The sequence below is a fragment of the Quercus robur genome, chromosome 7 (genome assembly GCF_932294415.1).
Source record: "Quercus robur chromosome 7, dhQueRobu3.1, whole genome shotgun sequence".
Classification (NCBI taxonomy): Eukaryota; Viridiplantae; Streptophyta; class Magnoliopsida; order Fagales; family Fagaceae; genus Quercus; species Quercus robur.
This window is the reverse complement of record NC_065540.1, coordinates 29,409,906-29,432,752: the sequence shown is the minus strand read 5'-3', so window position 1 is coordinate 29,432,752 and position 22,847 is coordinate 29,409,906. Positions and strand designations below refer to the sequence as shown.

The 22,847-nt window shown below is 31.8% G+C and overlaps 1 protein-coding gene and 2 long non-coding RNA genes across 5 annotated transcripts in view; 1 reads left to right on the top strand and 2 right to left on the bottom strand.

The window, feature by feature from the left end:
• The first annotated feature begins 5,042 nt into the window (after positions 1-5,042).
• On the top strand, positions 5,043-8,603 carry LOC126693058 (uncharacterized). Of its 3 annotated transcripts, XR_007645186.1 has the most exons (7): positions 5,043-6,128; positions 6,241-6,337; positions 6,603-6,684; positions 7,133-7,282; positions 7,387-7,544; positions 7,629-7,748; positions 8,202-8,603. It is a non-coding gene; the product is annotated as an uncharacterized LOC126693058 (long non-coding RNA). The 3 variants fall into 3 exon arrangements; XR_007645185.1 differs by lacking the exon at positions 7,133-7,282 and having other exon boundaries at positions 5,231-6,128; XR_007645187.1 differs by lacking the exons at positions 5,043-6,128; positions 6,241-6,337; positions 7,133-7,282 and adding an exon at positions 6,347-6,520.
• Positions 8,604-14,060: 5,457 nt separating this feature from the next.
• LOC126693061 (uncharacterized) lies at positions 14,061-16,270 on the bottom strand. Its single transcript, XR_007645189.1, has 4 exons — positions 15,478-16,270; positions 15,078-15,171; positions 14,548-14,603; positions 14,061-14,401 (listed from the first exon to the last, which is right to left on the bottom strand). It is a non-coding gene; the product is annotated as an uncharacterized LOC126693061 (long non-coding RNA).
• A 263-nt stretch (positions 16,271-16,533) lies between these two features.
• LOC126693057 (probable disease resistance protein At4g27220) overlaps positions 16,534-22,847 on the bottom strand; it is a 44,006-nt gene continuing 37,692 nt past the window's right edge. Inside the window, exon 3 of the mRNA XM_050388922.1 lies at positions 16,534-20,089. Within this exon, the coding sequence (XP_050244879.1) occupies positions 16,578-20,063 (3,486 nt within the window). The 5' untranslated portion in view covers positions 20,064-20,089 and the 3' untranslated portion in view covers positions 16,534-16,577. The remainder of the gene's footprint in view (positions 20,090-22,847) is intronic.

Sequence of the window (22,847 nt, the reverse complement as noted above, 5' to 3'; positions counted from 1 at the left end):
CTGTAGTGACAATCTCTCCTTTTGATGCACGGCTCCCAATACGTGACTAACTAATTGCGTGGATCCCAGTACGCGACTTCAATCACCAACTAGAGAAGGTTGTTGGCTACAAAGTTCTTTAGTTCATCCACGATGAAGATCCAGAAGATGCTTGGTCACAAAACCCTACGATGCACAAACACAGCAACTTCTACACAAGAATGATGAACTAGAGCAGATTCTGTCTCCCGTCACAATTTGCTTGAACAAAATTTGTTCAAACTTGTGCAACTTGTGTACACTTTTAACGGCGCTTAAAATAATCCTTTTATATGTCTAGGGTTGTGAGAAAAGAAGGCCCAAACATATAATCACATATTAGAGTCAAAACAGAACTGAAATTCTGTTTTTTATAAACCTTGACAGATAGCCATCTATCGAGCAACTGTTGAACAGTTGTCGAGCCACGGGGTTGGAACAACTCTTCAAGCTCAATAGATACTGGATGTCGAGCTAGCTATTGAGCTTTAATGAACTTGCACTTTTTAGCTTGAATCTTGGACAAACTTGCATGGCTTCAACACTTGATCTCGAAACAAAGTTTCTTGAAGTATTAAACACATCCTAAATCTACCCAAATACAAGTGCATTTTGTCAAATGATTAGTCAATTACATAAAATAGTGACATATATTCCTAACAAGTGAATCACATATGTCCTAATAGATACATGGGTGAAGAGGGATGTTTGATTATAAAAGGGAAGAGTTTTTGTTTTGTTTTTAATATGATTTGTAGTGTAGTTTTTTGGCCTTTTAGAATATGAAAGTTACTGACTACTTAAAATGAGGGGTTCGTTTTTGTGATCACATGATTATTACACTTCTATTGTTTCTTTTGCATCCTATTGATCTTATTCTGAACTAGATTTTGTGGGATGTGTACAGTTGTGGTGCAGTGGGTATTCTTTGCTTAGGGATCCCCAGTACAAGAAAGGACTTACCAATGCTTTGGTCATTCAGTCGACTCCTTGCTTCCAGTTTGTACTTGCTATCATGCTTGCAAAATAGGGGTTTCAGCCAATTTTACCTATTATTGGATTTGAACCAATGAGTTACTGCTTACTATTCAAGGGGGGCAGAGCGCTAAGAAAGAGGAAGCGTTATCACTATTCGAAATGGTGCAGCAGCTAGCATGCTAAGATCACAAGGAAAAATAGCAACTACAAAATTCAATTTAATTTTTAGTTTCTGTTTTCCATCCTACCTAATCTGCTGTTTTTTAAGAGTGATTGAAATTGCAGAATTTTGAAATCTAATAGTGTAATGTTTTTTGTACAAAGTTGATTATCCCTTAGATTTTAGTTAATATTCCACTCTACCTACATAATTATCAAGGTTAGCTAATTATGGTTAAAGACCATTTTAAAATCTGTCTATCAATGATCATTTGGAATTTTTAACTTAGTGCTATTTTCACCATATATTTAACATGTGAAAGCAATCAACTGGATGGTGTGGAATGGTAAATATGGGTACTAGTAGAGAGAATATGATTTTTTTTGTGTGTGTATATTTATATATATGGCTTGTGGAAAATTGTGTTCATGCTTCTACCTGCACTTCAACTTTGTAGTTTCCCACACAAGTTCAAACGATTAAAATAATAGTGTGTTGAATGGATGGTCCAAACTCCATATTTTGGGCAAAAATCCAGGTCGAAGAAGGGACATAAACGTGGTATTAATTAGAAGTGCTTTATAAGTAAAAGTAATTTTTAAAGTTTGCAAAATGAACCAATTTGATTGCCATGTCAATCTAGACACTAATGTCTCATGAATTTGGCATATTAGCAACAAAATTCTAGAATTTATAATCTTCATGTGGAACTTGATGCACTAATTGTAGTTTAGTTTATGATTAATTCTCTTAGCAACCAAACATTGTAACCTTTTTCTTTTTTTTATATTTATATTTTAAATTATTGAAGGAATATCTTTAACAATTTTTTTAACTCCTACAATATGTCAAACGGGCAAATACTGATATCAAAATATAAAATAAAAAAATTAAATTAAAAAAAAATTCAAGTTTTTAATAAGAATTATATTACTTGGCAAGCCACTGCCTTTTTCCAAAAAAAAAAAAAAAAAATGCAAAGATAATACATACAAGAGAGATAGAGAGAAAGAAATCTTAAGATTTAAAAAATATTAAACCCACAATGATAAATTAGTTTAAAATTATGGTTTTGGTTTTGACAATTTGAGTGCTATTTTAAAATCTTTAATTTAAAATTTTATAATTTCTAATACATTAGTTACATACTTATTTAATTAAATTTATTTAACTAATACTTTTAATATAAAATATTCACTTCAAATATTTACCTTAAATTATTTGAATATATTTACTTTTTCAGATACTAATTATTTTTAATATATAGGCATTTATCTGTGAATTCTTACAAAATGATCATTATTATTATCCTTTATTTTCTTAAAAATAGATTTTTTTTTTTTTTTTTTTGGAAAACCAAAAAATATACTTTAAAACTTGTGAAGCTCCCAGGAAAGAACGCAAAAAAAAAAAAAAAAAAAAAGGCGAAAATTTATAAACACCATTCAAGTGGTGCCATAACTTAAATCTTCAAGTGCTACCCTTATTTGGCCAAACACACAAACACAAATAGAGAATCCCTCCCTCAATTGTTTCAACTGCCATTCCGTCACTACAATTGTAAACTATTCAAAAGCCTTCTCTGCAACAACAGGCTATTTAGAAGGTGAGCATTCTTTCTTTCTATTCAATTAATGTTCCCAATTGTTTATATAACTGCCCACAGATCATTTTCCGTCTGTTGAATTTAATTTTCTAGGGCTCTTCTTTTATCTCTATTGAAAAACATATGAGTTCTAATTTCCTTCTTTTTTTTTTCCTTTTTCTTTTCCGACATTTTTTTTTTAGTTTATTTAGTTCTATTTTCTTCGATTGTTGTATAAGTTAGATTTGATTTTTGTTTGGCAGGTTTTTGTTAGGTTTGCACTTTTTTTGCCCAATTGTCTTTATGTTTTGAGTGTAGATTTGTTGATGGTTTTCCTCGAACTAAAATTATGATTTCCCTAGAATTATTTACTGCATTTTAAATACTTTTTTGCTGCATTACTCAATAAGGTTTAAGGCTTGGCAACCTTTTTCTCTAATTTTCCATTTATTTTTTCAATTTCTTGAGTTCTTTTTGTTCGATTCTTGTATTGAGTAAATATTATTTTTGTTTTACAGATTTTATTACATAAATCAAACTGAAACCTTGGAATAGCCTAATTTTTTTCCTGTTCATCTTTATTTTGATTCAATTAAAACTTTATTTTGAATTAAATTGACATGTATAATTATTATGTCCCAATTAATTTATTCCCATTACACTGAATGGTTTACACAGATGTAATACATACTGTGCATTAATTTGAAGTTGTCAATAATATAAGATAGATTGTCACTTAGAGCATCCGCACTGGAAATTGTAAATGCCAAATCTAAGGAAATTTTGGCATTTCAAGCCTAAAAGAGTCAGCAGCTGGGATTGTAAAACTGAAGAATTGTAAAAATTTTTAGAATTGTGCTACAGTGCCATTCTAAATGTAGAATGGCACTGTAGCACTATTGTATAAATTTTTTAATCACTTTTATTCTCTCTCTCCTCTGTCTTCTCTTTTTCTTTGTCTCTGGGGCTGATACGTTTTCTTCTTTCTTTCTCAACTCTCTCTTTCTGTTTTCTTATCTACACTCTCTCACTCTCTGACTCGTTATTGGTCGAAGCAAGGTCCGTTGAAGGCATGGCGGTGATGGCATTTGCTGATCGATGATGGCGTGGGTTTCAAATTGGCGGCGTGGGTTTCAAATCGGTGATAGAGTATTTTCGACGACCTGGGTTTCAAATCGGTGGCTTGGGTTTGCTAATTGGTGGCTTAGGGTTGCTGATCGGTGGCTTGTGGAGATCAGCGAGTCGGCGTGGTGGGTTTGAAGTGATTTCCTCGAGCGTGGGTTTGAAGTGGTTTTTCTTCTTGGTGTGTTTCTGGAAATTTTTTGTGTTTCTTGGCAATTTCCTCGATCGGTGGTGGTAGTTTTTGGCAATTTTTTGTGTTTCTTTTCCTCTTGGTGGTTGTTTCTTGTGGTTGTTGTTGGTGGTGAGTTTGGTTGAGGTGGTGGTTGCTAGCTGGTGGCGTGGTGGTGGCAAGGTGGGTTCTGGGTTTTTCTTTTTTGGAACAGGGTTTCTGGGTTTTTCTTTTTTGGAACAGGGTTTCTGGGTTTTTCTAAGAGGAGTGCATTTTGTTGGTTAATATATTTTAATGGGTAAATATATTATTTTAATGAGTAGAATAAGAAAATAAAAGTTGGGATGCTGGATGTATAGTAAAATTGTATTGTATAATTGATAAAGTGGCTTTTTGGGATGGTAAAATAGGATGAGATAGGAATTCCGGCTGTGGATGCTCTTATGTTGCAAATGATAGATTTTACTCTATAATGATATATAAATTTTACTAATGTTTAAATTGTGCAAATAATACAAATTCATATGAATATGGAGTACACAACTTTGAAGCAGATATTGAGGGACAAAGATAACTCAAAAGTGAAAGAGTTCTACGAATGTGGGATGCAATTAAGATAGCAAACAACCATGATCTGATCAACCTCAATATGATATTGGTTGACAAAGAGTTAAATTCATAATTGATTTCCTTTTAGAATAAGTTTTACAAATATTATTTTATCTAAATTTGCAGCCAGAATGTAAATTGATTGTTATTGATAGGCCAAGAATGTATTGACCCCTTGTGATGAATTAATCAATTGATTTAGCCAAGTTAATTAATTAATTCAATTAATATGCAAAATGCATGGTAGCATAAACAAATCACCAATTAACTAAAGTGCAGCGGAAATTAAATTGACACGGTGATTTGTTTACGAATGGGGAAAACCTACAGGGTAAAAACCCCACTGGGTGATTTTAAGGTTACCACTCCCGAGAATCTACTATTATCAAAACAAGCGGTTACAAGTAAAGGAATCTCAGTACCTTATACCAATCTACAGTTGAACCCTTACCCCATTACCTAATTGAACTTGTTCTCTAGTGACGATCTCTCCTTTTCAATGCACAGCTCCCAATATGTGACCAACCAATAGATGCGCGGATCCTAGTACGTGACTTCATCACCAACTTGAGAAAGATGTTAACTACAAAGTTCTTCAATTCATCACACGATGAAGATCAAGAAAGCTCCTTGGTCACAAATCCCTAAGGCGTACAAACATAGCAGCTTTTTCAATAGAAAGATGAACTAGGGCAAATTCTGTCTTCAGTCACAATTTGCATGAAAAAAACTTTGCTTCACACTGGTGCAACTATGCAACCTTTGACAGCCCTTAAAATAATCCTTATATATGTTTAGGATTGTGAGAAAAGAAGGCTTAAACACAAACTCGTGGATTGGAGTGAAATCAGCTCTGAAAAATTGAATTTCATAAACCTCAATAGATAGCCATCTATCGAGCTAGCTGTTGAGCCACGAGCTAAAACAGCTTTTAAACTTCAATAGATGCTAGCTGTTGAGCTATAAAATCTAGCACTTTCTCACTTGTTTCTTGGACAAACTTGTATGATTTTAACACTTGAACTTGAAACCTTGTTCCTTGAAGTACTAAACACGTCCTAGATCTACCTAATTACAAGTAAAGTGCGCTTTGTCAAAGGATTAGCCAAATACATAAAATATTGACATGTGTTCCTAACATGATTCACATATGTCCTAACAGTTATGTACTGCTCCTATTGATTAAGGGATAATTCATTTTAAATGTTTGTAGGGAACATTGATACATGCAAGCATCAGAAAGAATCTTGCTCAAAGTTATCGTCCATAACTAAATGAAGGGAGCATATATACAATTACAAATTTTTTAGTTGAAGAAAATAAAGGGAACTATCGTTCAGTACATAACAGACTCAAAATACTTTTCAATTCAACAACTTCAGTCTCAAAATTCAGCAGATTTGATCATCCAATACCTCAGTCTCAATTTGAATTTGTTGATTATGGAACAATAGCTTTCCGTTGCTATGAAACTTCTTACTTAACTGGTAATTTTAGTTGTTTTACAAGTCAAGCATCTACTTTTACAGAGCTAAAAAATAATGCAATTCATAACTTAATACTGACTCTTATCTTAAAAAAAAAAAATGTTCTTACCAGATGTGATTGGCATATTGGACTACATTGGAACCATTGAGGAGATCAAAACAAGAGGGTGTCCAACAAAGCTTAGAAATATTCAACTATTGTTAGAAGAGTAAGATATATATGTTATAATTTTTAAATAACTCAAACTTACATATAAACAACTTCAAGAACAAATTAGTTCAAACAACTTTGTGGGGAAATACTGCACAACAGATAGATGATGATTTCTACAAAACAAATAAAGGTCCATTCATTGTAATAGTCACTTCAACTATTGTGAAAACTTTCAGAGGTAACAATTGATTGAATCATTTAACAAATGCATAATATTTTTGTATCTATAATGCTTATAAAGTTTTACAATTTTTTTGTAGGTGACTATCAATTATCATCCAGTTTTGCAACAAAGTTGTATGTCAATTTAGACATTCTAGAAGTTGCAGAAATTAGAAACAAGTAACTACTATTACACTTTTTCTTTTCGAGGGTGTACCTACTTTGCGATACTTCTTAAATGATAGATAGCATAAAATTGTATAAACAGATGCTATAGAAGTTTTTTAAAAAAGAGACCAGCAGGTATCTTTAAGAAAGACATGTTTATTTCAGTTTGTTTAGATATATATATATATATATATACATATAGAAAATGATGAGGCAATAAAGTTTTGAATGCAATACTAGATATCAATAATTAAATATGTAGAAACTGTTATGTTATTGTTTGAATGAGTTATACCTAATTTTTGGTTAGATACTCCTATATGTGTATTAATATTGGTTAGATACTATCTATTCCTTTTTGTGATTTGTGCGACTATGCTAAAAAGTTGAATATTCAGAAAAAAAAAAAAATATATATATATATATATATATATAAACTAATGTTAATGTTGATGCATAGATTGAACACCACAATGGACAAAAACATAAAAGAAATACTGCCAAAGGGACTACCTAAAGTACAAGATGGAGAACTTGCCTTACGTAATTAAAAAAAAAAAAAAAAAAAGTTTCTGAAATAAAGGACTTGGAATGGAACTCAGAGACAAAGGTATCAACTATACTCTTAGATTATGAATTTATCATAATTAGTAATTATTCATGTGTTTTATAATAAGAAATAATTTTATAAACTGACAAAACTTTGTATTATAGGACTTGCTGGTAACATGCAATGCCAAAATCATTAATATCAACAACAAATATGGATGGTATTATGTCGCATGACTTATATGCAAGACGAAAGTGAAACAATTCAAAGGAGTTCCATGGTGTGAACGTTGTAAAAATGACCTAAAGTTTGCAGTCCCAAGGTAATGAAAAAAAATGATTTGTAAATTCACAAACACACACAAAATATATATAATATTCTACTAAGAACTTTGTATCTAAAATAGCTATAGAATACAAGTGCAAGTACAAGATGAGACGGGTCAACCACATTCATATTGTTTGACAAAGGAGCTGAGAAAATTATATCTAAAACTGCAAAAGAACTTGCAAAGATGCAAGAAGAGGTAATTTCATATACACACACACGCATATATATACACGCACCATTTTTTATTTTTTCAAAAATTAAAAAAATAAAATAAAATAAAATAATTGCACAAGACATGATGCATGTATATATACATATTTTGCTAATTGTATGATACTTTGTTCATACAAATCTTGAAATTAGATGAGAATATTTTACTAAAAGAGATTCAAAAAATAATTGGCAATGAATATTTGTTCCAATTGCATTTTGATGAATATAATTTGAAGTATGGAAAAGAAAATTACATGGTTTCGAAGATTTTGGAGATGGAAATTTCTCATAAGCAAAATGACTCATGTAAAGTTGAAGAACATCAAGTAATTGAAGCATACTTACTTCACCTTGCTTACTATATGATTCAAACATTAGTCTACACATAATTTACTATACATATCTAATTGATACATAAGAATGCAAATTATTGCAGGACACAATGGAGGAAATTGTAAGAAAATCAAGGAAGGACAAGTACATAGCCAGCCAAAAAACAGAAATAGGAGAAACATCTGTTGAAAGACCTGAATTAACTGCTCCTATAACTACTGAAGATGGAAGAACTGGTCATAAAAGAATGCCACTCCAAATGCTTCAAAAACGTCAAAAGAGTACTAAGAAAATTGCATCAAAGAAGAAAAAAATCTGAACTCTAATGTATATACTACCTTACTCTATGAGTCTTTATGTATTTCATTGTATTGTTAAATTTTTTTTTTATTTTTTTATTTCTTTAGAAGAGTAAACTGATGTACTGTTAAGTTACTACTACTACCATATTTCCTTTATGAAATATCATATTAAATCTCCAATATACATATGTTTTTGTTTTAAACTATTTAAAATCTGAAAATTTGGTAATTTTAACAAACTTTCTTATCCTGTTATTTCATTAAAATTCAAATTTGTAACATTCACCATGTGTTCTCAAGAAACATTGCTAGATAAAGCTTACAGGTTAGGACAGCCTTACTATCATTCTTATCCTTTTGACTTCTACTCTTTTCAATTCCATATTAATATATATGATAAGATTTTTTTCAATTCGACATTGAAGTTGGTTCCATTTTTGCCTCCGTTATATGTGATGGGTAGCTAGAAGCACTTGGTGGAGTCATGTGGAGCTCTCTATGTTGTTGATAGATACTTTAATAAAGAAAGGAGGAGGGTAGAACATACCAACTGGTATGTTAGAGACTATGATGGTCCCAAAGTGGTTGATTTCAAACTGTATAAACTAGATGAAGAGTGGGGTTGATGGGAGTTGGAGAAAAGCTTGGGTGATCGAGTTTTTGTTTTGGGTAATAATTGTTGTTTATCGATTTTGGCTGAAGAGTTTACTGGGTATAAAAGGAATTGCATTTTCTTGAATGATTAAAATGAAACTCATGTTTTCAACTTGAAAGATAATGGATTTGGAAAACATTATGAAATTGATAAGGTGGAAAATCTAGAATAAATTTTAATTTAATGCTAAATTCTAATTCTATAGAACTATCTTAGCAAAAAAAAAAAAAAAAAAACTATTGATGTAGATAGTTTCCATTCAACCAGGAATCTCTAATGTAGTTTTGAAAGTGTATCTCAAAATGTGAAGTTGTATTTCTATTGTACAATTTTATTATATTTTCTCTTTGACACTTGATTTGTTGTCATTTTTAACAGCATGATCAAATGATTAAAATAAATACATTTTCCACTTTTGTTCTGTTGCTGTCAAGTGAGAAGTAATATGAGTTGAGGTTTGAGTACAAAGTAGATTTACCTGCTAGGCTAACCATTATTTTAAGTTATGTGTGTTCGGCTATCTGCATAAGCTCATTAGATTATTGGATATGTAAATGATGTTGTATTGAGTCATTTTGGTGAATAGTACAGTTTTGCTGTTGATAAAATGCATCTATCCGGATCTTCAACATCAGTTTTTTTTTATGGTGCCCAGTTTGTTTCACTTGCACTAATTCAATTAAAATCTGCCATTTTAGTATTTCAAGGGAGTCTATTACCTCCACAAGCAACATTTATTTCAGTTGAAATTAAATGTTATAGTTTGTTTGTTTGTTTGTTTTTTTTTTTTTTTTTTTTTTTTTCCTTTGATTTGGTTATGAACTAAGAAATTTGAGTTAGTTTTGATTTAAGCTTTTTGGTTGGGTTAGTTCTATAGTGAAAAGGCATGTCTATTTTATTTCAATGTAATTTGTCAGGCTCCTCCGTAAATACCACCAAAGTTCAAAATGTGAAGTTGTATTTCTATTGTACAATTTTATTATATTTTCTCTTTGACACTTGATTTGCTGTCATTTTTAACAGCATGATCAAATGATTAAAATAAATACATTTCCCCTTTTGATCTGTTGCTGAAAAGTGAGAATTATGATGTGTTGAGATTTGAGTACAAAGTAGATTTACTTGCTAGGCTGACCATTATTTTAAGTTATGTGTGTTCGGCTATTTGCATAAGCTCATTAGATGATTGGATATGTAAATGATGTAAATGATGCTGTATTGAGTCATTTTGGTGAATAGGTACAGTTTTGCTGCTAGCAAAATGCATCCATCTGGATCTTCAATACCAGTTGATGGTGTCCACACTATTTCACCTACACTGTTCCATTAAAATCTGCCATTTTAAGATCTCAAGGGAGTCTATTACCTCCACAAGTAGCATTTTCTTCAGTTGAAATTGAATGTAACAATTCTTTTTTTCCTTTGATTTGGTTATGAACTAAGAAATATGAGTTAGTTTTGAGTATTTTGGTTATGTCTATTTTATTTCAATGGAATTTGTCAGGATCCTTTGTAAATACCACCAAAGTTTGGGTTGTGATGACTGAGAGTCTTTAGAATGTATAGTCATAATAATTTCTTGGTAAATGGAATTATGGAATTGTTTGGATTAATTAAACAAACAAATTGATAACTAACGTATCTTACACATTTTGCAACAAATTTTTTCTTTAAAATTTGATTTTATTAGCCAAATTTCTCTTCTACTTATGAGATTTCAAATGATCCCACGCATTGCATGGGTTAAACACTAGTATATCTAAAAACTAAAGCGTAGTGTTTAATGTTGTTGCGCTCTTATCGAGCAACATCAACACCACATCATTAACCTATTTTCAATATTTTATTTGCTTTTTAATTATTTTTTTCCTCATTAATTTGCCACTTTTTTTTTTTTGAGAAAAAGGTAAGCAAAATATTATTAAAGGAAAAGAAACGAGCTACAAAGCAAAACAAAAGCCAAACTCAAGGAAGATCCAACTGGAAAACAACATCCACGTCCTCGGGTAATTCTTCTACCCAAACCTCAAGATCTACAAATAAAATTGCTTTTTTAATTAAACTATAAGCTAATCTATTCCCATCCCGCCTAACATGTTGAAACATACAACTTCTTAAAACATTTCCAAATCGTTTAGTCAGATCAATAATATGACCATACATCAAAGGACAGGGACCATTACAATTCCACTTTCTTCAACATTTACTTACTTTTTCCTTTTTATCTCCCTACTACTCTATACCTTAACCTTACAATTTCTCCATTTCTTCATCTTCCTTTTATTTTGACTCTTCCTTTTCCCAAATTTTTTTTTTTTACTATAAAAATTTGTTATTTTCTCTTCTATTCAATCCATATTTTGCTCACACAAAGAGGTGAATACTCTCTCTCCCTCTCTCTCTCTCTCTCTCTATATATATATATATATATTCTTTCTTTTTGTGGATGTTTAATTCTTTAGATTGATGAATTTTTATGTTTAAATCTACTTTAGGTTGATATGATTTGGTTATTTATATTTTTTTATCTTTTTAATTTTATTTTTTTTGCTTGTTACACATCATCCTATGAAATTATAAAATGATTTAATGTTATTCTATTACATAGTATGACTTGGATAATTTGGTATTTATAACTATACATTTTCTTTTGAATATTCTTCTACTCATCTTCTTTTATATAATTTTGTTATTTGTCTCACATTCTCTTCCAAAAAAGGTGATGGTTCTCTCTCTCTCTCTCTCTCTTATTAATTCTTTCTGGCAACTCTATTTTAGATTGATGATTTTTTTTTTTTTTTTTTTTTTTTTTGTCTCTACTTTTGATAATAACTTTGGTAGTGTGTTTTTTGAGTTATTTATCACATGTACTCTCTTTCCCTCTTATAGTTTTGGTTTGAGTTAATTTTAGATATTTTATGATAGGCCAAAAACGAATTGACCCCTTGTGATGAATTAATTGATTAATTAGCCAAGTTTATTAATTAATCAAATTAACATGCAAAGCGTGTGGTAGCACAAACAAATCACCAGTAAACAAATTATTCAGCGGAAAATAAATAACATGGTGATTTGTTTACAAATAGGGAAAACCTAATGGCAAAAATCCCATCGGGTGATTTTCAGGTCACTACTCCCGAAACTCCACTATTATCACAACAAGCGGTTACAAGTAAAGGAATCCCAAGTACCTTACCAACCTACAGTTGAACTCTAACCCCAATACTCAATTAGATTTGTTTTGTAGTGACAGTTTCCCCTTTCGATGCACGGCTCCTAAGTACGTGGCTAACCAATTGCACGAATCCCAATACGCGACTAACCAATTGCGCGAATCCCAATACGCGACTTTAATCACCAACTAAGAAAGTTATTGGCTGCAAAGTTCTTCAATTCATCTACACGATGAAGATCAAGAAGATGCTTGTTCATAAAACCCTACGGTGCACATACACAGCAACTTCTTCAAGAGAAAGAGATGAATTAGGGAAAGAATTTCATCTCTGGTCACAATTTGCTTGAACAGAGTTTGCTCAATGCTTGTGCAACTTGTGAACTGTTTGACGGCCCTGTAGGGACACATTTCGCGGCGAACCGCAGTAGAGTTGGGTTCGCACGTGAATGGGCCCTAACAATATCATTTGTAGAGAGTGGATTCGAAAGGCTAGGCCTTAATTACCCAGTGGTGGTTCTGGTGGTGTTCATATGTGATTTAAGCGCTTTCACCCTTGGAGCCTTTCCTCTGGAGGTAGACTAGGAGCCTTTTTTTTTTTTTTTTTTTTTTTTTTTGGCCAGTCGTCCCAGCCCCCTCTCTATATTACTTATTTTTTCTTTTATACTAGTCTGCATTCATTTTCCTTCGTCCACGTGTAGGGTCGACATTTCCAAGACTGATACTTGTCCTGTCAATCCCAACCCAAAGTTGTTGGGAGTGGTTAATAAAGTTAAAGGATAAGGCTCTGTTAGGCGCAGAGATATGCATGGGGAAGATGGTAAAGGCAGCCTTTCTTAGATATTTTAGATTTCCCTTCAAGCATGTCCTTTTACCGTTTTGCCCCTCTTCTTGGTGGATCTTTGGGTCAGCCGAGGACTGCACTGTCCTCGGCTGCTTCTCCGGGCCAATTGGGCCTTATTATTCTTGAGCTCGGGCCATGACCTTTTTCGGCTTAGGCCTTTGAACTCTCCATCAGCAAGTGGGCCTGGCCCATCAATTATTGGACCCCACAGGCCCTTAAAACAATCCTTTTATATGTCTAGGGTTAGAAGAAAAGAAGGTCCAAAGACACATTCACGGATTCCAAGAAAAACATAAAGGAATTTCTGTTTCTTTAAACCTCGACAGATAGAAGCTGTAGAGCATCTATCGAGCTAGCTGTCAAGCCACGGGGCTAAAACAGCTTCTTAAACCTTGACACATGCTAGCTGTCAAGCTTTAGTAACTCTGCACTTTCAGCTTGTTTTCTTCGACAGACTTGAAGGCTTCAACACTTGATCTTGAAACATGGATTCTTGAAGTATTTAGACACATCCTAAATCTACCCAAATACAAGTAAAGTGCATTTTATCAAAGGATAAGACAATTACATAAAATAGTGACATATGTTCCTAACAAGTGAATCACATATGTCCTAACATTTTAGAAGTGATGACTATGTATTTGAATGTCTCTATATAAATTATTTAAGTAATATCAATCATAAATTAGTGATGAGGTTTGGTTATCATGATAATCTTCTTAAGAGAATGAGAATTTGGAACTTAAAAATTTTAGTTGTAGTAAAAAAGAACCATATGTAACACACTATACAAAAGTTTGAATAATATAGATCACTTGAAAAAAGAAAAAGTATTTCTATCTTTTATCTCAAAAACAATAATGGAATAATATCAATCAAACGGATCTAAGTTTTTCCCAAAAAAAAAAAAAAACTCAAAATAATAGAATGATATATTTGTAAAGATGAAGAGATGAAAAATAATTTTAGAAATAATATCTTCAGTAGTTTTAGAGAATAAATCATACATTATACCATGTCACAAAATAGTTGTATATTCCCACGCATTGTGTGGGTCTGCAACTAGTGGTGATAAATGTCAAAGAATAAAAAGTGAAGTATCATAAAGAAAAAGTTAAAGCCAAAGAGTGAAAATGAAAATGCAGAGATGAGCATTCCTCATTAACAAGAAAATGTATATTCTATATCTTGGAGACATTTTATGGTTTCCATCAATTCCACGTGTATATAAATATAATTTGGCCTCCATAAGGAATTCCTACAACCAAGCTGTTGTCTGATTGGCACCACCAAGCTCTTTCCATTTCTTTCCTTTCTTCTTTCCAATTCTCTGCAAGGAAAGATTAAGTTTATTATAAACTTCCAGTTTTATAAACCCGAGTTAGAAGTGATGATTTCATTAAAGTGGACGCACTAATTAGATAGTTTTCACAAAATGAAATGATTGATTAAGCATTGAAAAACACAGACAAGTACCTGGATGCCCTGGTCAATTAATAACGTTCCCAGCATGCTTGGATTAACGAAAGGACCTGATTGATTGCAATTTTATGAGTGAAATCAATGTACTGTTGAGGTAATATATGCATTACCACATTCTCTTGCAAGGGAAAAAAAAAAATTGTTTAATTGGCAACTCTATAGCAACTTTTTTGGGGGCTAAGTTGTACAGAAGCAATTGAATAATATATCTAATATAACCTCTTTATCATTCAGCCCCCATAATACAGGTTGTAGTTCTAATTAGCATCTTCTTTCTTGAGAGGAAAAAAGTGTACCAGACACTACATGATTTTCTATTTAATGATCTGCTTCTTTCAAAAATATTTCTTGGGTCTTTCGTTTGCTTAAAGTATTTCAAATGGCGTCCCTTAAATATATATGAAAAAAAAAGTTGTATGCGTTTTTCAATTTTATGCATTTTTGGATTCTGACCAAATGTACTAAATTGATATATATATATATATATATAAAAATAAATAAATAAAAAAAGGTAATATGCTTACCTCCTGTATGCCTTGCCCAGCAACACATATCCTTCTCAGATTTAGTGGTTTCAGTTTACACTTGTTGCTACGTCTCGTGATCTACCTGTTTTCCCTGTATGAATAGAAGTATTTATGTGATTTAAGTAATCATAATATTTGCAACTAGAAAAATGAAAGTGCTTACTATTGATGATGCTATAATTTGTCGGAAGTGAAGAAATTACTGTTTTTCAAAACATTTTTTTGGTATTCGAAAATTGGGTTTTTCCTTTCTTTCCTTTTTCTTTTTAATTAAACTGTTGTGTAATTTCTGCTAATTAATTAAACAGAAATATTGGCATATTATGCACTTCTATGGTTACACACAAGTGTTAAATTCTTCCATTAGTGAGATAATTGCGGTGAGAATGTGCCATACCTTTCCTTTGAATATGTGCTCTATGGTGGCATTAAGGTCTCCCTTCCACTGACTTATTTTGAATTCAATGTCTTCATATACTCCTTTCAGCTCAGGTGTCTTTAGATTGGATGGAACAAACGTCCTTAAATTGGGACATCTAATTACCATCATTTTCTTTAGGGATGGCCACTCAAAAGCAATGGCTTCATTGCAAAAGCACTTCAGATTTGGTAAGTCCCTAAGCAATATTGAGTTCACTTTGTGGAACAAATTTTTTTCTTCTTCTGTAGCTCTTATAAGGATTTCTTCAATTTTTTCACATTTAGTAACTTGTATTTCCTCTAACATCACAAGAAATTTTGCTATGGATGGTGAGAACAAATATGTCAGACTGTTACATCCCCATACTACTAACAATCTCAAGTTTCCAAAACCTGAAATCCCTTCTGGACCCTTCTTCCATATGTGCATCAGTTTTGGTAAATTATATAGATTCAATTCTCTTAACTGATCAAGAACTGATGCTACTTGACTTTCCTCAATTTTTTTTTTTTTTTTTTGAGAAACAAACACACACACACAAACAAGGGAGAGGGAAAGGGGTTCTAACACTTTCCTCAAAATTTAGTTCTTCAAGTTGAAATATAACTTCCAGCAACTGGCAATCCTCTAATACAATTGATTCTAGATTCTTTAAGCACCCAATTATATGTGATGGAAAAAGTGACTGTATCTTTGAGGGATTGTCGATATCACTAGCTCTTGGATCCTTCAGCTTAGTCAAAGTACGATACAAATAAATAAGTACTGTTAAAAGAAGTATTATAATCAAAATAATCATTTCTATTAGATCTATTAAAATTATTTGGAGCCATGGGCTTGACAGCAAAACATGAATATATCCATCTACGGAATAAGAGGGTATAAATAGAGTGTATGCACAAATTAAAAAGCAATCAATTTTAGGTGCATAAAGAAAAGAAAAATTAAGAAAAGCAATCAATATTAGGTGCATGAAGAATAGAGCAGATGAACAAATAGAACAGCAATGCACCATTGGGATATGTGCTTAAATCTAGAACTTTTAATGTTAAGGGAAAGAAATTACTATTATTTAGTCAGATACATACCTCTTTGTTCACTGAGGTGCTCCCTTGGGATTTTTTGGTGGTGCTTCGATCCCTATTGGTTTTCTTCTGCTTTCTTGGGCTCCAAATTTCCGAACCAAATGTTTTCAATTTAGGACAACTTTTCATATCGATCTTCTTCATGGATAACCATGCAAAAGAATAAGCTCCAGCAGAAAGACTCACTAGACTTGGCAGTCCTATTAAGTCAATGGAAGTAACTTTATGGAACACACTGATATCTGCTTCATCTTCCTCTCCATCTCTTTGAACAATGTTTTCAATTGCATCACACTTATCTACCGTAATGCTTTGAAGTTCCACAAGTAGTTTTGCAACAGAAGATGGGAATAAGTAACTTAGACGGTGACATCTATTTACTATAATAGATTTTAGGTTTTGAAAACCCTGAACACCTCGTGGAACATTGTTCCACACTTCTGTCAACTTAGATAAACTCCGTAAGCCTAAAGTTTTCAATTGAGCAAGTACTGCCATTCTTTGGTAGTCATGGTCGACCTTTAGTCCTTCAAGATCAAATATCACTCTTAGTGAATTAGCCTCATTTAATTTAAGATTTTCTAAATTCAGTAACCACAGGATTGTCTTAGATGAAAACAATTTATGAGAAATGTTAACTGCAGGATCCCCAGCTGTACAAAAACCAATGAGTTTTGGTAGACAGGATATGCGTATTGATGTTAATTGTGGAAACTTGATCCTATCAAATGCCATTTCGTCTTCTTCTCCTTCCTTGAGGAAAATTTCTTCCATGTAATCACACCGTTCTATTTCTAACTCTTGGAGTTTAACCAAACCTCTCGCTATGGACAATGAAAAGACATTTTTCAAACGGCTGCATTTTGATAGCCAAAGAGATTTGAGGTTGACAAAAAAAGCAAGCTGTGAGTCTGATCTGACATTTTTCAAACTGCTGCATTTTGATAGCCCATGACATATTTCTTTTAATTCAACCAAATAAGACAGTTCTAGTGACTCCAAGATAGGGAACGCAGATTGTGGAGTCTGATCTGATGTGGTATCAATTACATATTCTACATCCTTACTATGACGAACTCTTAGAACCTTCAAGCATTGAAAACCCTTTTGGTCTAACTCATAGAGAATATTTTTTAAATTTTTTACTTCCCTCAATTCTAAAATTTCAGATTTTTGTAAGAGTTGATGAAGCATCGGACTCTCTGGAATCTCACGCATGTCAACTCCCCAAAGTACCAAACTGTTTTCAAACAAATAATCATGTGATTGAAATTTGAATTGATCAATAAAGGGGGGCCTATAAAACCCACCACTTATCAGATTACCAGTAGATATATGAAATCTTGTCATATGATTTTTGAAGAGAAAGTCTTTTGGGAATGACTTGGGGTTTGGTATACAAATTTCTAAGGCCATCAAATGATGGGAGAAAGACATTAGTTCAACAAGGCTTGCGTTGGATCCCTCTCCCTCTCTATTGCCTTCAGTAGGTTCCCATTCCATAAGTACTTCTCCCATATACAACTCTTCTAGTCGAGATAAACTTGATAGGAGACCAGGTGGAATTCGTTGAAGATTGAAGCATTTTGACAGATCTAGCAACTTTAAATGACTTAGATTTTTGGTTTCTCTCGGCAACTCCCTGATTCTAGAACCAAAAAAGCTAAGCATTTCTAGTTTCTTAAGTACTCCAATTGCAGATACATCTTCGAACTTACAATAATCCAAATGCAATGTCCGAAGGTTCTCAAGAACCCGGATTGATTGTGGTAGTGATAGAAAGGACATACCTTGCATAGACAATACCTTCAGTTCCTTCATCCCTTTAAAAAGATTGGTTGGGAACATCTGTGTAGTAAGTTTGCTACATGATAGCTGCAGAAGCTCAAGTTTTGGACACTCTATGTCTTCAGGATGATTTTTCATTTCTCCAGACATTAGGGAAATTGCTTTATAATGTCCATATTTATCTTTCTCTGGCCATTCTTCCATTTTATTATCACTTTCTACCAGAAAACCAAGTTCATCTGCCTTTGATATGGCAAAAGCCCTTACAACATCATGCATTTTGACACATTCTACCTTCTCACTATCCAACAGTAGAGACAATCTTTTAAGATTTTTAACTCTTGCATGAACTATATTTCTTGCTTCTGCCACATTATCAATCCTTTTAAACAACCTTTGTCCCACTCCATATCTGACCAAATATTCAATGGGAATATCATGATCTTCTGGAAATAAACAGCATAGCAAAAGGCATGACTTATCTTCATTACTTCCTAAATAATTGTAACTGAGCTCCATGCTGGAATAGACCTTTGAATCTAGACCAGGAATATTTTTCAGGATAGACTTTTTAAGCTGTTGAAGAGCAGCACTCCACTCTACCTTGCTTTTGTCTTCTAGCGCTCTTCCAACAGTTATAATAGCAACAGGTAGACCTCCACATTCCTTCGCAACCTCCTTCGCTATTGGACATAGATTGGGAGTATCAATACAATTACCTGCCTTATCTCTAAAAAGACTCCACGCTTCTTCTTTAGTTAAGACTTTGATTGGAAAAATCTTAGCTTTCATTTGAATGCAGGCTTCTTCACTTCGTGATGTCAACAAAATTTTGCATCTTTTGTGCTGTCCTCCATAAGGAATTCCTACTGCCTCTAGATCAAGTACGTCCCAAACATCATCCAATATTACAAGGATACTCTTGTCATCCATTAGTCTTTTTATTAATCTTTCTTTTCTTACAAGTGAATTCTCTTCAACAAGTTTCAAACCTAGCATCTCTGCAATTTGACCCTGAATCTTTCTCAAGTCTTGATTCTGGGACACCACTGCCGTTACAACTTCATCAAATAACTTATCATCTTTTGCTCTTTTCGCTACCTCTTTTGCCATTGTTGTTTTTCCTATCCCCCCCATACCGCATATCGCGATAATGTTGTCCTTGTCAGCTCTTAGTGCCTCTAAGACTTCTTTCCTTATTTTTGTTCTTGACTCGAAATTCATAATACCTTCTATGGATAAAGATCCTATTCCCAGTGGAGGACGAGAATAGGAAGCTTTAGTAACAAATGCGGTAGCATCCCTTAGAAGCCCATCAATTTCCAGAGTCTTCTTCTTAGCATTCCTACTCAAGGAATATCGTGACTTTGGATTGGGACACCATCCATCTAAGCACATTGTATTTGCTTTGACATCTTCTTCAAGGAATCTCTGCAGACCTGGAATGATGTTGTCTACCTTACATACCCAACTCTCAATCTCAGGTGCGATTAGCTCTATGTTCCTTTTGGCTTCGTCAATTCCTAATTGCACACCACGTCTTTTCTCATCCAGCTTCTGAAATTGATCTTTGAGATTCCTAATGTTGCTATTTAGGTGAATCAGATAGCCAATCTGTTGTCCTATTTGCTTCAACAAGTTTGCTTCAATTTTTTCTATAACTGGTTTGATCAATTCCATAATTTCCATTTCTCTCGTTTCTTCTTTTGGATTATCTGTAAGAAAATTCCAAATTTTAAGTATTATCTTTCATCATCAACATAAATATATATATATATATATATTATAAAATAAATCACTTAGAAATTATTAATTCATCTATAATTTCTAAATGATTTATTTAATTAGAAATATGAGATCTACTTCATTTATGATTTATGAGTTCTAGCAGTCTAGGGGATTAGAATTTTGGTTTCATACTAATCGTTCATCTCAACATTAATTTGAAAACAAAAAACAATTATAGTTCACGTATACAACTACTGATATCAACCTTTAATTTTATTTTTTATTTCTTATTTTTTAAAACACCTCATGGATAGACACAAAATTGTAATTGTTCTTTTTTTTCTTTTCTTTTTTCCTTTTTTTTACACAAATTATATTATTACACGTCCAAAAACAGCAACATTATCAATATTTTTATATTTAAAAAAAAAACATAAATTATATGATAATCTAAAAAAAAAAAAACATAAATTATATCGTATGTATAAATTTTAGCATTATTAGTTCATATTTTTTAGATTTTCAAAAAATAGATATAATATTTTGTTCTTATCTTCTTTTCCTATAATTCATACTTCCACAAATTAGACTGGCATTAGACTTTTTGTTCATATCAACTTCTTCAATGTAGAGTGTATATATATCAAATAATTCATAATAAATACCTACTATATGATTTTTTTTCTTCTATTCTTCTCTTCTTCTACCTACAACCTTACAAGTATGTATTTGTTCATACTAATTTTTTATATATTTGTTTACTCTAATTTCTTTCATCAAATTGAATAGGTTTTGTGTATTTTTTGTCTTTTGTTTAAACCTAAATTTATTAAGTTTTATCTAATTCATGTGGTTATGGTTTGAGAATCAATTATTAATAAATTTGATGATAAATTGTTCTATCTATTTTATTATTTAATTTTACTTAAATTTGAAAATGTTTTCCTATTTTATTTAGTTTATACATGATTCTTAATTAAACCGTGCATCGCATGGGCATAATACTAGTATATATATAAAGCAAAAACTGAGAAAAAATATAATTATATTGTAAATTGGAGTCTAATTTTATGTCATGTGTCCTATCCAATTTTTTTTAATTTTGGTGCAACTATTTACTATACTACAAAAATTAAGGAGTCCAATTTAATTTTCATAATTCTTTTTCTACATGAGTTATTAAGTGAGTAAACCATAGAATCAAATTAATAAACCTAAAAAAAATGCTATATATATCTATAACATTTTCAAAATATTTTCATAAGAAATCCTAAGTGGTAGGTTGTTACTGGATGTTATGTGTGGACAAAAAAGTAATTTAAGTGATGAATTTGGATTAGAACTAGTAATAACCTATCACCTGAGATTTGTTGTAAAAGTATTATGAAAATGCTATATACGTAGCACTTCTCTAAGAAAAAATCACTATTCATGTATTATATGCATATGCACAAGTTCTAAGCTAGTATACTTAAAAGTAAAAAGGAAATTAGTAGTGTCCTTTCAAAAAACCAAAGAAGAAACCAAAAAAAAAAAAAAAAAAAAAACCCAAGCTAATAGTGATGATCTAACTAAAGAGAACCTACGTATTAGACAGTTTTAGCGCAGCGATTATCACCCCACTTTTGAGAATGATGTCCTTTAATCCAATGTGCATTTATAATTTCTATTAGAAAGTTTCTCAAAAAGAGGAAAAAATTAATTCAATTAGAAAAGTTGCATCACAAACTGATCGATTTTGACTTATTCTTCAACACCCATGAGTATCCAATTGTCACACTTACCAGTTACCACAAGGAGTACATATTAAACTAAGAGTAATGTTACAGACACAAACTATTTTTTAATATTTTTATAAATTACTGATGTGACTTTAGTAATTTTCAAATAATTATTGGTAAACATAAATGTGATGTTAGTAGTGGATCTATATTAGAACTAATAAGAATTTGCCACAATAATAGTTTGTAAAAATGTTGTAAAATAATTTATGACTATAACATTACTCTAGATTACTTTATAAACTAGTTTGGTAGTCCTGTTTCTAGTTTAAGAACTTTTATTAGACTTTTTTGTTCGGTAGAAGTGCATTGATTAGATTACTTTCCTTTTCCTTTTTTTTTTAAGATCCGATTAGATTACTTTTAATAATTAGAGAGAGATTAGATTTTATTTTTAATGGTTAGCACTTGTTGGATTACTTAAATATTTGTTACCACCGCACACCATTGGTGCGATGGTTACTCTACAAGTATAAGTGTTTGTGAGGTGTAGGGGACAAGGGCCGGGGTTCAAGTCTCGAGGAGGGATCTTCACACACATATACATTATACATTTAGATTATGTTAGAGTAGAATTTCAGTCCTATATCCAAATATATGTATATATATATATATATATATATTTGTTGCAATAAATACTCAAGGATTACAAATATTACATGCATCCATTATAATTAAAGTGCCATTAATTTCTCAGATTTAAATTTATTAATAGAAAGTTCTCAAAAAAAAATTTAATAATAGAAAAATAAAATTGATTGATATGGATTTTGCTAAAGAATATTACCAAAAAAAAAAAAAAAAAAAAAGGGAAAAGAGAGAGACATACGCTCAACCATGTATACCTTTTATAGATGGTAGGGTCAAAATTATATTTTGAAAAATCTATCACTAAATTACATTTACTCTCTTTACCTTCTATGCTTGGAAGATTTCAAGATGATAAAAAAGTTGATAACTATTT